At 44.1% G+C, this 14,790-nt stretch overlaps 1 protein-coding gene across 1 annotated transcript in view; it reads left to right on the top strand.

The window, feature by feature from the left end:
- LOC141098886 (cathepsin L-like proteinase) overlaps positions 1-14,790 on the top strand; it is an 85,673-nt gene that overhangs the window by 61,461 nt on the left and 9,422 nt on the right. Inside the window, exons 4-6 of the mRNA XM_073586851.1 lie at positions 8,770-8,952; positions 11,229-11,388; positions 11,616-11,733. Coding sequence (XP_073442952.1) covers positions 8,770-8,952; positions 11,229-11,388; positions 11,616-11,733 — 461 coding nt within the window. The remainder of the gene's footprint in view (positions 1-8,769; positions 8,953-11,228; positions 11,389-11,615; positions 11,734-14,790) is intronic.

Below are 14,790 nucleotides of genomic sequence, written 5' to 3'. Positions count from 1 at the left end.
GTGAAGCCCCCACTCACCCCCTTCATCATATACAGCCCCCAGTCACCCCCCTTCATCATATACAGCCCCCAGTCACCCCCCTTCATCATATACAGGCCCCAGTCACCCCCCCTTCATCATATACAGCCCCCAGTCACCCCCCTTCATCATATACAGCCCCCAGTCACCCCCTTCATCATATACAGCCCCCAGTCACCCCCCCTTCATCATATACAGGCCCCAGTCACCCCCTTCATCATATACAGCCCCCAGTCACCCCCCTTCATCATATACAGCCCCCAGTCACCCCCCCTTCATCATATACAGCCCCCAGTCACCCCCCCTTCATCATATACAGCCCCCAGTCACCCCCCTTCATCATATACAGCCCCCAGTCACCCCCTTTCATCATATACAGCCCCCAGTCACCCCCCCTTCATCATATACAGGCCCCAGTCACCCCCCTTCATCATATACAGGCCCCAGTCACCCCCCCTTCATCATATACAGCCCCCAGTCACCCCCCCTTCATCATATACAGGCCCCAGTCACCCCCCCTTCATCATATACAGCCCCCAGTCACCCCCCTTCATCATATACAGGCCCCAGTCACCCCCCCTTCATTGTGTACAGCCCCCACTCACCCCCTTCCCCATTTAATTCATTTTATAAATAAAAAAAAATAAAAAAAGTTCCCCATACTTACCTCACAGCCGGCTCGCTCCCCAGCAGCGCCTCTGCTTTCAGCATCCTCCGGGACATGTCGGCGCGTACACGATGACGTCATCGCGCCCGCCCGACATCTGACCCGGAAGTACAGCCGGAGCTGAGCAGCCGTCAAGGTGATGGCCGTGCACAGCTCCCGGCCCCTCATAGAATGTGACGTGGGCGGCTGTCTGCTGCCGGCGGCGTCACAGCACAGGGCACGGCCGGCCCTGTACAGGTGCTGGGGGAGCGGTCCGGGGGGCATTTGCCTCTCTGCCACCCGGCCCAGCCCGCCCCTGCCCCTGGGCCCCCAAAAAACCTTGGGCCCGGGGCGACCGCCCCTATTAAGATCCGCCATTGTTCATGACAATGTTGTGGACTGATTTTTCAAATACCGCTCACACAACTGGTAATACTGCATCGATGGAAAGTGACAGGAGACAGCAGTTGTCAACTATGGTTACAAACTACTTTTCCTCCCATATCGATGTTCTCCCACACAGGTCATTCCCCTTTGACTATTGGGCCGCTAAACTGGACACCTGGCCTGAATTGGCACAATATGCCTTACAGGAGCTCGCTTGCCCAGCTGCAAGTGTGCTATCGGAAAGAGTCTTCAGTGCAGCTGGATCAATCCTGACAGAAAAAAGGACCCGTCTGTCAACCCAAAATGTGGATGATCTAACCTTCATTAAAATGAACCACGCATGGGTTTCCAAGGATTTTGTCCCACCTTCCCCTGATGACACATAGGGTGACAGAAAAATGGCTTGCTTTGGTCCACCTCTTCCTGGTACTTCACCTATTTCGCCTTTTGTATCAGCTGAATGTCCAACATCAACATATGCCACTTTCTAAAACTCCCTAACTGTGCTGCCTCCCCCCCATGGCCGGGGTCACCACCTAACGCACGACACCGTGCGAGTGCCGTTGCCCTGGACAGGTGGGTAGGCCGACTCTTGGGCGCGGGCACTGGCACAGGGTCCCTCATAGTGCAATCAAGTGTCTCTGACGGTGGTGGTGCACACCCGCCGTCAGACACACCGCTGTACTATGAGGGGCCCAGTGCCAGTACCGACGCCCACGAGTGGGCCCCACTTGCTTGGGCAGGGCCCCAGCATTTGCAATCTTTACCTCTCCCTGCTCCTCCGCTGTGTAATCTGGGCCGTCAAATCCATACTGTGCCTGACACCGTCTGAGCCTGCCTCCTGAGACATATATTTTGAATGTGTACGTTATCCATACATGTTATCCAGGGATACGGTACCCTTTCAAACCTTTGTGCAATCACGTGCAATCCATACTGGGCCTAACACCGTCTGAGCCTGCCTCATGCTGTATAGACATATATTTTGAATGTGTACGCTATCCATACATGTTATCCGGTGATACGGTACCCTTTCTAACCTTTGTGCAATCACGTGCAATCCATACTGGGCCTAACACCGTCTGAGCCTGCCTCATGCTGTATAGACATATATTTTGAATGTGTACGCTATCCATACATGTTATCCAGGGATATGGTACCCTTTCTAACCTTTGTGCAATCACGTGCAATCCATACTGGGCCTAACACCGTCTGAGCCTGCCTCATGCTGTATAGACATATATTTTGAATGTGTACGCTATCCATACATGTTATCCGGTGATACGGTACCCTTTCTAACCTTTGTGCAATCACGTGCAATCCATACTGGGCCTAACACTGTCTGAGCCTGCCTCATGCTGTATAGACATATATTTTGAATGTGTACGCTATCCATACATGTTATCCAGGGATACGGTACCTTTTCTAACCTTTGTGCAATCACGTGCAATCCATACTGGGCCTAACACCGTCTGAGCCTGCCTCAGGCTGTATAGACATATATTTTGAATGTGTACGCTATCCATACATGTTATCCGGTGATACGGTACCCTTTCTAACCTTTGTGCAATCACGTGCAATCCATACTGGGCCTAACACCGTCTGAGCCTGCCTCATGCTGTATAGACATATATTTTGAATGTGTACGCTATCCATACATGTTATCCAGGGATACGGTACCCTTTCTAACCTTTGTGCAATCACGTGCAATCCATACTGGGCCTAACACCGTCTGAGCCTGCCTCATGCTGTATAGACATATATTTTGAATGTGTACGCTATCCATACATGTTATCCGGGGATACGGTACCCTTTCTAACCTTTGTGCAATCACGTGCAATCCATACTGGGCCTAACACCGTCTGAGCCTGCCTCATGCTGTATAGACATATATTTTGAATGTGTACGCTATCCATACATGTTATCCGGTGATACGGTACCCTTTCTAACCTTTGTGCAATCACGTGCAATACATACTGGGCCTAACACCGTCTGAGCCTGCCTCATGCTGTATAGACATATATTTTGAATGTGTACGCTATCCATACATGTTATCCAGGGATACGGTACCCTTTCTAACCTTTGTGCAATCACGTGCAATCCATACTGGGCCTAACACCGTCTGAGCCTGCCTCATGCTGTATAGACATATATTTTGAATGTGTACGCTATCCATACATGTTATCCGGGGATACGGTACCCTTTCTAACCTTTGTGCAATCACGTGCAATCCATACTGGGCCTAACACCGTCTGAGCTTGCCTCCTGAGACATATATTTTGAATGTGTACGCTATCCATACATGTTATCCAGGGATACGGTACCCTTTCTAACCTTTGTGCAATCACGTGCAATCCATACTGGGCCTAACACCGTCTGAGCCTGCCTCATGCTGTATAGACATATATTTTGAATGTGTACGCTATCCATACATGTTATCCGGTGATACGGTACCCTTTCTAACCTTTGTGCAATCACGTGCAATCCATACTGGGCCTAACACCGTCTGAGCCTGCCTCATGCTGTATAGACATATATTTTGAATGTGTACGCTATCCATACATGTTATCCGGTGATACGGTACCCTTTCTAACCTTTGTGCAATCACGTGCAATCCATACTGGGCCTAACACCGTCTGAGCCTGCCTCATGCTGTATAGACATATATTTTGAATGTGTACGCTATCCATACATGTTATCCGGGGATACGGTACCCTTTCTAACCTTTGTGCAATCACGTGCAATCCATACTGGGCCTAACACCGTCTGAGCCTGCCTCATGCTGTATAGACATATATTTTGAATGTGTACGCTATCCATACATGTTATCCGGTGATCCGGTACCCTTTCTAACCTTTGTGCAATCACGTGCAATCCATACTGGGCCTAACACCATCTGAGCCTGCCTCATGCTGTATAGACATATATTTTGAATGTGTACGCTATCCATACATGTTATCCAGGGATACGGTACCCTTTCTAACCTTTGTGCAATCACGTGCAATCCATACTGGGCCTAACACCGTCTGAGCCTGCCTCATGCTGTATAGACATATATTTTGAATGTGTACGCTATCCATACATGTTATCCAGGGATACGGTACCCTTTCTAACCTTTGTGCAATCACGTGCAATCCATACTGGGCCTAACACCGTCTGAGCCTGCCTCCTGAGACATATATTTTGAATGTGTACGCTATCCATACATGTTATCTGGGGATACGGTACCCTTTCTCACCTTTGTGCAATCACGTGTAATCCATACTGGGCGTGAGAACGGCTGGCGAGCTGTTAAGCAAGCTACAGCACCTGTCCAGACAAGTACAGGGATTCCCTAGCGAGGAGACTTATTTGATTGTTTTCAATGTTGGGACAGCAATTTTTGGGGAGCACTATACTCTGGAGAATGATAGATGGGGCCCACCATACACTGGAACATTCCAAAGGTGGACATCAGACACTGGAGCAGCATTTACAGGGCCCATTATACACTAGAGCATTAGAAATGGGGCCCATTATGTTTGGAGCATTATTTGGGCCCATAAGACAGTGGAGCTTCATCCATGGGGACCAACATATACTGTAGCATTATGTGGAGCTCATCATATACTGTTTCAAACATTATATGGGACCAATGATTCTGTATGGAGAAATAGATGGGCCTCATCATGAGATGTAAAAAGTGAGGTATTTTTCATTGGACTATACCGCTATTTCTCTGCCGTATCGGAGCATGATGAGTTGTGGTATGTGTTAAAGGGGCGCTCTTTCGCCCAGGGCACATGAAAACCTGGAGCCAGCCCTCCCCCCCCACAGTTTGTAGCCAAATAACCCCCATTTTTCAGTGCGTAACTTGTATTATGAAGTTAATTAAGGTTGACAAGCTTAAGAAAGAAGAATTGATGCTTTTGGCATTCAAATGGGCACTGTAGGTGTGTTTCCTGTCCTCCTCTCACTGCCGACTTTTATTCCCCATTGACTTACATTGGGTTTCGTGTTTCAGGACGACCCCGACTTTTCCCTATAATCGGACGATCTTGCTCGACCTGACTTTTGGAAAAGTCGGGTTTCACGAAACGAAACGCGACCCTAAAAAAACCAAAAGTCGCTCAACTCTATAAGACACCTATCCATTACTAATCCTATAGTTATATGGTAAATAAAACACAGCGAGAATAAAGTCCTTTATTAATCTTAATTAAACCATACTTACCGAATGCCTAATCCCCGACTCCCTCGTCTCCTGCAACAAAAATAAAATAATAAACCAACATATTATACTCCCTGTCCTCCATAGTCCATTTACCTAGTATCCCACGATGATATCACATGTAGAACAGTCACATCGGGAGATGTGACCGCTCTACCCGGCCTCTGGTGATACACTAACAGGAGGTAATATCTCCCGCAGTGTATCACATTGTATCACTGAGCCACCGTGAGAGTTCACCGGAGTTCATCACTCCAGTGCTTTCAATTATGGCAGTACTTCTGTGTGAGAACTTTCCCATGCAGTGGTGCCATAAGTGACAGGATGGAGCCGATCAGCTGATACACTGCAGGGGCAATTATCTCCTGTCAGTGTATTGCCAGTGGCCGGGTAGAGTAGTCACATCTCCCGATGTGACTGTTCTACATGTGAGATCACCATTGAACAATCTGGATTACTTTGGACTACGGTGGACAGGGAGTATATATTGGTTTATTATTTTACATTATTTCTAGGAGACAAGGGCATTGGGGATTTGGTGTGCGGCGAGTGTGATGTTTTTTTATTTTTCTGTGAATATGTATGTAATTTTACTGTTTTTTTAACTGTGAGCACAGATATTGGCAGATGATACTACTCTCCCATTAGCGGGACCTGCTGTCACTGTTATCAGTGACACCAGACATAGCCTGATGGGAGTAGTAGTCTCATCGGGCCAAGCCTGCTTTTTTAATGCAGGTCACCACTGCAAGTCACAGTCAGCTGCGGAATCATGCTGACATCTGCCAGCATGATCCCGCAGCGCTGTGACCAACAGTACCGGAGGTAGCTTTACCGCACACAGCCGCACACACGGACTCCCACACACAGCTGCACACACAGACCCCCCCACACACACACAGACAGCCATACACATGCAGACACCCACACACAGCCACACACACAGACACAGCATGTGACGAGCATGGCGGTGCAAGGTCTGATATAGACCTGATGACATTGTGCGGCCAGCGTATCACTGCAATGCCACAATCAACATGGCAGCAGCATTACAGTGTGTGGCAGACAATCCCTGCATGTATATTGCCTCTCTAAAAAGTGCCAAACATGCAAGGAGGGGACTCGAGCCCCAGCCAAGCAACCCCTGTAATGCTCGGTGAATTACGAGCATCTCGAGCAGTGAGATGCTCGGGTGAGTGCCGAGTAGTGGCGAGCATGCTCGCTCATCACTAGTATCCACATATCAACAATCCAGAAAAGCTGCTGTCTTATTTGGGTCAATCTCATATAAAATGCATTGAGGACAATGAAAAACTGTAGTCAGATGAATCAAAATTTGAAATAATTTATGAAAAACATGGATACCGTGTACTGTAGACTCAAGAAAAGAGGAACCATCCAGCTTGTTATCAGCACACAAATCAATATCTGCATCTCTGATTGTATGGGGTTGCATAAGTGCCTATGGCATGAGCACCTTAAACATCTCGTATTGATTAAAATATGGCTATAGGAGATTTTCAAATCATTACATTCTTGTTTACTTTACATTTTGCACTGGTTCCCAACTATTTTGGTATTCGTGTTTTTTATACCGTATGTACTCATGTATAAGCCAAGATTTTCAGCACATTTTCTTGTGGTCCCCCCCCCCCCCCCCTCGGCTTATACACGAGTCAGTGCCGGCGAGGGAGCAGTTGACATCATACTCACCCTCCTAGTGTCATCGCTGCATATCATTCCCTGCATCTCGGGCGCCGGCATCTCTCTTCCTGAGTTCCTTTCTGTGCTGATCAGTCACGTGGTACCGTTCATTAAAGTAATGAATATGCATGCATCTCCACTCCCATAGGCGTGGAGCGCATATTCATTACTTTAATGAGTGGTATCACTGACCCCGAGATGCAGCGACTGATATGGAGCGCCAGGAGGGTGAGTAGCACTGGGGGAGAGTGAGCCATGCGATAGTCACCTGTTTCCGTTCCACCGCTGCGCTCTATCTTCTATCTTTACAATGGCGCATGCGCGCTGGACACACCAAGTAATATATATTTCTTCAATAGCGGCAGTGGTTGTGCGCATGCCCGCTGCTCCTGCTCGTGGCCGGCAATCGGGGGAGTGTCTTTTGCCTTCCTCCGGGCTCTCGGAGACTTCCCCTCCCCGTCAGCCCGGAGTAACACGTGACGCTTTCTCCTGTATTGCTGGCACTTGGAGTGTCCAGCGCACATGCGCCATTGTAAACCACTATGGTTGGCTCACCGGTAGCCATGTGATCAGTTACATGTTGCTTAAGAAGGTCCTGTTGCCCTTTCCCGACTTACTTCCCTTGAGAAAGCACGTTCCTAGACACGCGAAACGCGCGTCGGGCTTTCCCCTACCTGGCCCCGGGTCCACTCAGCTTTTGCTTCTATTCCTGGTAAGATACCGCTCCCATATTTGATTCACGTGGTGCACTGGCCGGTATAACATGTATATATATGGTGGCGCAGGAGGTCCTTACCTTGATAGATGATGAGGTAGCATGTATTGATAATTTATTTGGTTTCTGATACAATTCTTATTAAACCTTATGCACTTTATCGCTACTTCATGCAATATAACTAAGTGGTGGTCCTGGGACTTCTGGTCTCTACCCTGTGGTGTTGTTCTACTATGATTTTGTCTAATACTGAGTGTTACTCTATTTTAAACACATTTGTATTAAATTAATAAAGATGACTTTTATTCCATTCACCCATTTACTCTGTTTTCCACTCTGCATGTATATGTACTGGAGTGGGTGTTCTAGGTTCTTTCTTGTTTAGGGGGGCTGTTTCCCAGCTTCACCTTTCCTCTGACATTGATAATGTCACTGAGGTTTTTGCATATATTATTATACTTGTCTATAGTTCCCCTTTTCACATGTAAAGCGCCATGGAATAAATGGCGCTATATAAATGCATAATAATAATAAAGGATAGGTGCAGGGATAGTGAGGGATTCAGGTATCCTGGTCGGCGACAGGTGAAGAGCCTGTATAGGGAACTTTAGGAGTGTTCAGGGACACTGTCTCAGGGGAGTGCAGGAGGTCTCCACATCCCTGTTCCCTATTGCAGGGCCCACCATTGTAACTGTTTCCCCGGTGTTTCCCCTTTGTCTTATTGTTTCAGTTACCGACCTTTGGGTCGCGTCACACAGGACAGGTACACGTGACACTTTTGTCTAGTTGTTTTAGTTACCGACCTGCGGGTCGTGTCACACAGGACAGGTACACGTGACAGTTTGTATTCGGGTCGGCTTATACTCAAGTATATACGGTAAGTTTACACATTTTTAATGACGATAGAGCTATTGTTTATGTTAATGTGTTGTACATCAATAGAACATCCTCAGTAGAAATCTGAGTATCAGTCTACAAATTCTACCACTGAGCTTTTAAAATAAATAAAATAAATAAATGAGTTAGTAAAATACACATTGGAACTTCCGTAGGGCAACATAGTCTTAGATATTAATTTTTATGTTTAAGGTGGGTGTATTTGAGTCACATCATTGTATCAAGACCAAAGAGCTGGTTGAATTCAGTGAGCAGCAGCTTGTAGACTGCGACCATGGAAATTATGGCTGCTGTGGAGGAATTCCAGAGCAAGCAATGGCTTATATTGCAAGTCATGGCGTCATGCAAGCCAAAGAGTATGAATATTTAGAGAAGGTAAGCTTTTTCTATATTTTATAGATTCTTGTTAAATATATGAAGATTGCTAATTATGTAAAACTAAGGGTCTACTGTTGGAACATAATTTGAACATACTCTAGGTGGACTTAGACACTGGAGACCACACAGCTAAGAAAAACCATGGGGCCCCTGTTCTGAGAAGTCAGGAGAAAGGATATCTGTCCATCCCCACAATTTAAAGGGGATTTCCTGGCAAGGGGTATCCTTGCATATGCACTGAAAAGTCCACCATAAACATTGGATGGCTGTCGGCCAGATGATGGTTCGATTGATTATTCAGCCAGCAAAAATCTTGTCTGTCTCTCCCATACACGGAAGCACTTGTTGAGCTGGACAATTCTATGTTCTCTATGAGAGAATTATAGAGGTAACCTCAGCACAAAAGAATATATCTGTAGTAGATCAAGTGTGGGCAATTCATTTTCCTGAGTGCCAAGCGATAGACTTCGACTGTTGAGGAGGGCCGAACCAATATGTACAAATATACTCTGTTTAATATTATCATTAACATATTATTATACAGGGTGGGCCATTTATATGGATACACCTAAATAAAATTGGAATGATTGGTGATATCAACTTCCGGTTTGTGGCACTAGTAAATGGGAGGGGGAAAACTTTTCAAGATGGGTGGTGACAATGGTGGCCATTTTGAAGTTGGCCATTTTGGATCCAACTTTATTTCTTTCAATGGGAAGAGGGTCATGTGACACATCAAACATATTCTTTCATGAGTTATTTACAAGTTTATGACCACTTATAAAATGTGTTCAAAGTGCTGCCCATTGTGTTGGATTGTCAATGCAACCCTCTTCTCCCACTCTTGACACACTGATAGCAACACCACAGAAGAAATGCTAGCACAGGCTTCCAGTATCCTTGTTTCAGATGCTGCACATCTCATATCTTCACAGCATAGACAATTGCCTTCAGATGACCCCCAAAGATAAAAGTCTAAGGAGGTCAGACCGGGAGACCTTGGTGGCCATTCAACTGGCCCATGACGACCAATCCACTTTCCAGGAAGCTTTTTATGTAGGAATGCTCGGACCTGACACTCATAATGTGATGGTTCACCATCTTACTGGTAAAATTCAGGGAACATGCCACCTTCAGTGCATAAAGAGGGCAACACATCATCAGTATCAGAAATTGCTACATGATGATGAGAGAGCTAAGTCTTCTGCCAACATCCCTGACTGGCAGCTTCCTCTGTTCATCAGAAGCAAGCTGCTATTGGAAGTAGCAATCCTAAAAGTCAATATTGTCCCTTTAACGAGCCTTGCCACATGACTTAGGAAAATAAGCCAAATCAGACAATCCATTTGCAGAAACATTTCAGAGTCTTTGCACCTCATCAGTGCAAAGCAACTAATTTCATTTTTAAATTTTCAGAGAAACATTACTTATTATTATTATTATACAGGCCTTTAATTCTACTTACACCATCAACATCATCAATATCCCCCCTTTCCTGTCAGAGGCTTCTCATCTAGCAAATCAGATCTGTTTCACACTGATGAGGTGCAAAGAACCCTAAATGTGTCTGCAAATTGAGTGTGTGATTTGGATTATTATTCTAAGTCATGTTTCAAACTTCCTTCAAGGGTCAATATTGACTTTTAGGATTGCTACCTTCAATAGGTGGCACTAGAGTTCAAGTCCTCTTCTTCTCTCAAAAAGCTATTTAGATAATATCTGTACAGTCTTTCTTGCTGGTTTTATTAAAATAGCAAATTTAATCATAATCTATGGCATTTATTGTCTTTAGTGTTGAGCTTCCCTATTGACTCAAGCGACATTTATCTGTGGCTCCAAAAACATTAGTGTGTCTCTTGAACATGTTAATATTGATGGGTTCAGCCAATATTAATCTAATGTGAATTGGTGGGAGCTTAAGATGCCGATTCTGTAAGTGCGCAGTAAGCACAATGTCAAGATATCTCTCTGCTTGCCACATCTAGTGGTTGTCATGTGACCACTCATATGCGATCACATGTACTTACTAATCTCTTGTATGGTCTTAGGTCTTGTTCCCACCTCCCTTGTTTCCTAACATTACAATATCCGTGGAAAGTAGAAATCTTACAGCTTTTCAGGAGAGGGAGATGATGGCAGTCCATGTTTATAATGATCTAGCAAAGTAGAAAAAAAGCCTGTATGACTAAGAGAACAGAGTATTCCAATAGTTCATTGTGTTAAATGAATCACATCTATAACCAACCAATCAAATCTGTTTCTATATTATCCAGCAAAATCAATGTTTATACAAGCCTGATAATGCTGTCAACCTCAATTTGAGCAAATATTACTTGCTGCCTGGAGAAGACAATATGGCGCTGACCGTGGCAGCTAATGGACCAATAGCAGTTGGAATTCATGCAAGTCATGACTTTCAGCTATATTGTAATGGTAAGTTAAAGCTGGTAAAATCAAATTAATCCGCCTTGAACAACTTATAATTACTAGTTTAAAAACGCACAAATATTTTTAGAAAATCTGCAAACCTTCAGTTTGTACCAAGCTTTTCACATCATAAATTGATGACTATACTTAGGAATATTTTCTGTGATTGTTAACTATTCTCTATATCTATAGAATACTTGTGAAACAAACTATACTGTATATTATAATTTTAGGCATTTTTGAAGGTGATTGTAGTCCATATGCAACTCATGCCGTTATGATTGTGGGATATGGTACAGAACATGATCAGCAGTCCGATGAAGATATAGATTACTGGATAGTAAGGAACAGGTAAATGCTTTCACAGTGGCCAAACAGAATCAAGCAGTGTATTTAATAAATTTTAAAAATTAAGGAGTGTAAGGATATGTAAGATTAAAATGTATATTACGGCATTGTGAAAGCAAACTAATTCATTCATAGCGCTTTCAGGGTAAATGTATATGTGTAGCTTGAGGTACCTGGGTTCCAATGTAAAATCTGTGCTCTAAGCGGCCCATACATAACAGTTTTTACGAGAACACATTGAAGAGTCACCAAAGTTTTGCACAGCATGAAGTTGCCTATAATTTTTCAACTTTTAGTGTTTCTGTGAATTTCCCAGCCAGTGCCAAAAAAAGAGTGGTGCTGGCTTGGCAATGCCTGGCCATCTAATTCATTAGCAGATGTGACCTACTTTATATGGATTCTGAGTGAAGAGAAACTCCAAGCGAATGTGACGATAATCACCTTAGGATTTCTTGAATACATCCACATCAAGTGAAAATCTATTACTAAAATTTAATTAAAAAAAAACTTTTAACCCCTTCACCCCCAAGGGTGGTTTGCACGTTCATGACCGGGCCAATTTTTACAATTCTGACCACTGTCCCTTTATGAGGTCATAACTCTGGAACGCTTCCATGGATCCCGGTGATTCTGACATGGTTTTCTCGTGACATATTGTACTTCATGAGAGTGGTAACATTTCATTCAAATAACTTGCGTTTATTTGTGAAAAAAATGGAAATTTGCTGAAAATTTTGCAATTTTCCAACTTTGAATTTTTATGCCCTTAAATCACACATACGGCACACAAAAAACTTGATAACTAACATTTCCCACATGTTTAGTTTACAGCAGCACAATATTGGAACCAAAATTTTTTTGTTAGGAAGTTATAAGGTTTAAAAATTGACCAGCGATTTCTCATTTTTGCAACACCATTTTATTTTTACGGACCACATCACATTTGAAGCCACTTTGAGGGGTCTATATGATAGAAAATACCCAAAAGTGACACCATTCTAAAAACCACATTCAAGAAGTTTATTAACCCTTTAGGTGCGTCACAGGAATTTTTTTTGAATATTTAAAAAAAAAATGAACATCTAACTTTTTTTCACAAAAAAAATACTTCATGTTCAATTTTTTTTATTTTTCCAAGGGTAACAGGAGAAATTGGGCTGCAAAAGTTATTGTGCAATTTGTCCTGAGTACGCTGATACCTGATATGTGGGGGGGAACGAGTGTTTCGGCGCATGACAGAGCTCAGAAGGGAAGGAGCGCCGTTTGACTTTTTCAATGCAAAATTGGCTGGAATTCAGATCGGACGCCATGTCACGTTTGGAGAGCCCCTGATGTACCTAAACAGTGGAAACCCCCCACAAGTGACCCCATTTTGCATTTTGGAAACTAGACCCCCCCCAAGGAACTTATCTAGATATGTGGTGAGAACTTTGAACCCACAAGGGCTTCACAGAAGTTTATAACGTACAGCGGTACAATTAAAAAATGATATTTTTTCCACAAAAATGATCTTTTCACCCCCAATTTTTATTTTTCCAAGGGTAACAGGACCCTAAAAGTTATTGTGCAGTTTGTCCTGAGTATGCTGATACTCCACATGTGAGGGTAAACCACTATTTGGGAGCATGGCAGAGCTCGGAAGGGAAGCAGCGCATTTGACGTTTTTGGCTGGAATTGAGATCGGACACCATGTTGCGATTGGAAAACCCCTGATGTATCAAAACAGTCGAAACCCCCCACAAATGACACCATTTTGGAAACTAGACCCCCCAAGGAACTTATCTAGGTGTGTGGTGAGCACTTTGAACCCCCCAGCGCTTCACAGAAGTTTATAACGCCCGGGTGTGAAAATAAAAAATTTGTATTTTTTCCACAAACATGATCTTTTAGTCACCAATTTTTTTATTTTCCCAAGGGTAACAGGAGAAATTGAACCACAAACTTTGTTGTCCAATTTGTCCTGAGTTCGCTGACACCCCATATGTGGGAGAAAACTACTGTATGGACACACGTCGGGGCTCGGAAGGGAAGTAGTGATGTTTTGGAATGCAGACTTTGATGGAATGGTCTGCGGGTGTCATGTTGCCTTTGGAGAGCCCCTAATGTACCTAAACAGTGGAAACCCCCATAAATGACCCCATTTTGGAAACTAGACCCCCTAAGGAACTTATCTAGATATGTGGTGAGAACTTTGAACCCACAAGGGCTTCACAGAAGTTTATAACGTACAGCGGTACAATTAAAAAATAATATTTTTTCCACAAAAATGATCTTTTCACCCCCAATTTTTATTTTTCCAAGGGTAACAGGACCCTAAAAGTTATTGTGCAGTTTGTCCTGAGTATGCTGATACTCCACATGTGAGGGTAAACCACTATTTGGGAGCATGGCAGAGCTCGGAAGGGAAGCAGTGCATTTGACGTTTTTGGCTGGAATTGAGATCGGACACCATGTTGCGATTGGAAAACCCCTGATGTATCAAAACAGTCGAAACCCCCCACAAATGACACCATTTTGGAAACTAGACCCCCCAAGGAACTTATCTAGGTGTGTGGTGAGCACTTTGAACCCCCCAGCGCTTCACAGAAGTTTATAACGCCCGGGCGTGAAAATAAAAAATTTGTATTTTTTCCACAAACATGATCTTTTAGTCACCAATTTTTTTATTTTCCCAAGGGTAACAGGAGAAATTGAACCACAAACGTTGTTGTCCAATTTGTCCTGAGTTCGCTGACACCCCATATGTGGGAGAAAACTACTGTATGGACACACGTCGGGGCTTGGAAGGGAAGTAGTGATGTTTTGGAATGCAGCCTTTGATGGAATGGTCTGCGGGTGTCATGTTGCCTTTGGAGAGCCCCTAATGTACCTAAACAGTGGAAACCCCCATAAATGACCCCATTTTGGAAACTAGACCCCCTAAGGAACTTATCTAGATGTGTGGTGAGCACTTTGAACCCCCAAGGGCTTCACAGAAGTTTATAATGCCCGGGCATGAAAATAAAAAAAAATTATTTTTTCCACAAACATGATCAATTAGTCCCCAAATTTTTTTATTTT

The sequence above is a fragment of the Dendrobates tinctorius genome, unplaced genomic scaffold (genome assembly GCF_039654945.1).
Source record: "Dendrobates tinctorius isolate UK_male_01 unplaced genomic scaffold, ASM3965494v1 ptg000097l, whole genome shotgun sequence".
NCBI lineage: Eukaryota > Metazoa > Chordata > Amphibia > Anura > Dendrobatidae > Dendrobates > Dendrobates tinctorius.
Note: the sequence above shows the minus strand (reverse complement) of the source record. Positions and strands in the feature narration are given on the sequence as shown.